At 40.7% G+C, this 531-nt stretch overlaps 1 protein-coding gene across 1 annotated transcript; it reads right to left on the bottom strand.

Annotated features, from left to right (window-relative positions):
• LOC106512205 (methionine-R-sulfoxide reductase B1-A-like) lies at positions 1-514 on the bottom strand (the record flags this gene model as incomplete). Its single annotated transcript, XM_014000871.1, is given in 2 exon segments — positions 1-289; positions 400-514. Coding segments are annotated over 2 exon segments (135 nt in total), but the record flags the coding sequence as incomplete, so codon positions are not given.
• Between the last annotated feature and the right edge of the window lie 17 nt (positions 515-531).

The following is a 531-nucleotide window of genomic DNA, read 5'->3' on the forward strand; positions in this document are numbered from 1 at the left end:
GTTTTAAAATAATTCAAATTGATTCTTGTGTCATAGTGTTGATCACTGTAAAACTAATAAGGCAGGAATGGTGGGGTTTAATAAGTGGGTCTAGTTGTTGTGTCTGCGGTGACTGCATAGTTCAAGTTGTTTCCTTGCTGTCCGGTGAGGTCACTGTTCATCAGAGTCCTGGTGTTCCCTGAAAGGACTTTGTCCCAGAATCCATCATTCACTGCCCGCACCTTCATCAGCAAAGACAAACGTCTGATCCTCCTATTTATCAGCTCACTTTACTGTCCGTCAACCTCATCTGTGGATGGGAAAGAAAAGAAAAGAAAACAGAGATGAAAATTTTAACATTTGACAAGTAAAATTTAGTGAAACAAATGATTTCAGTCTTATTTTGTATTCAGATTATACCTTTAGGGACAAACTTCAGTGAGCTGCTGAATATTCAGAAGCGAGACACACCTTTAGCTGGACCGTCGTTTACAAACTCGTGACCCAGTCCATTTCCACACTTTCCACACAGCACCTGAAACACAACAGCAC

Source organism: Austrofundulus limnaeus, unplaced genomic scaffold (assembly GCF_001266775.1).
Source record: "Austrofundulus limnaeus strain Quisiro unplaced genomic scaffold, Austrofundulus_limnaeus-1.0 Scaffold4792, whole genome shotgun sequence".
NCBI classification, from domain to species: domain Eukaryota; kingdom Metazoa; phylum Chordata; class Actinopteri; order Cyprinodontiformes; family Rivulidae; genus Austrofundulus; species Austrofundulus limnaeus.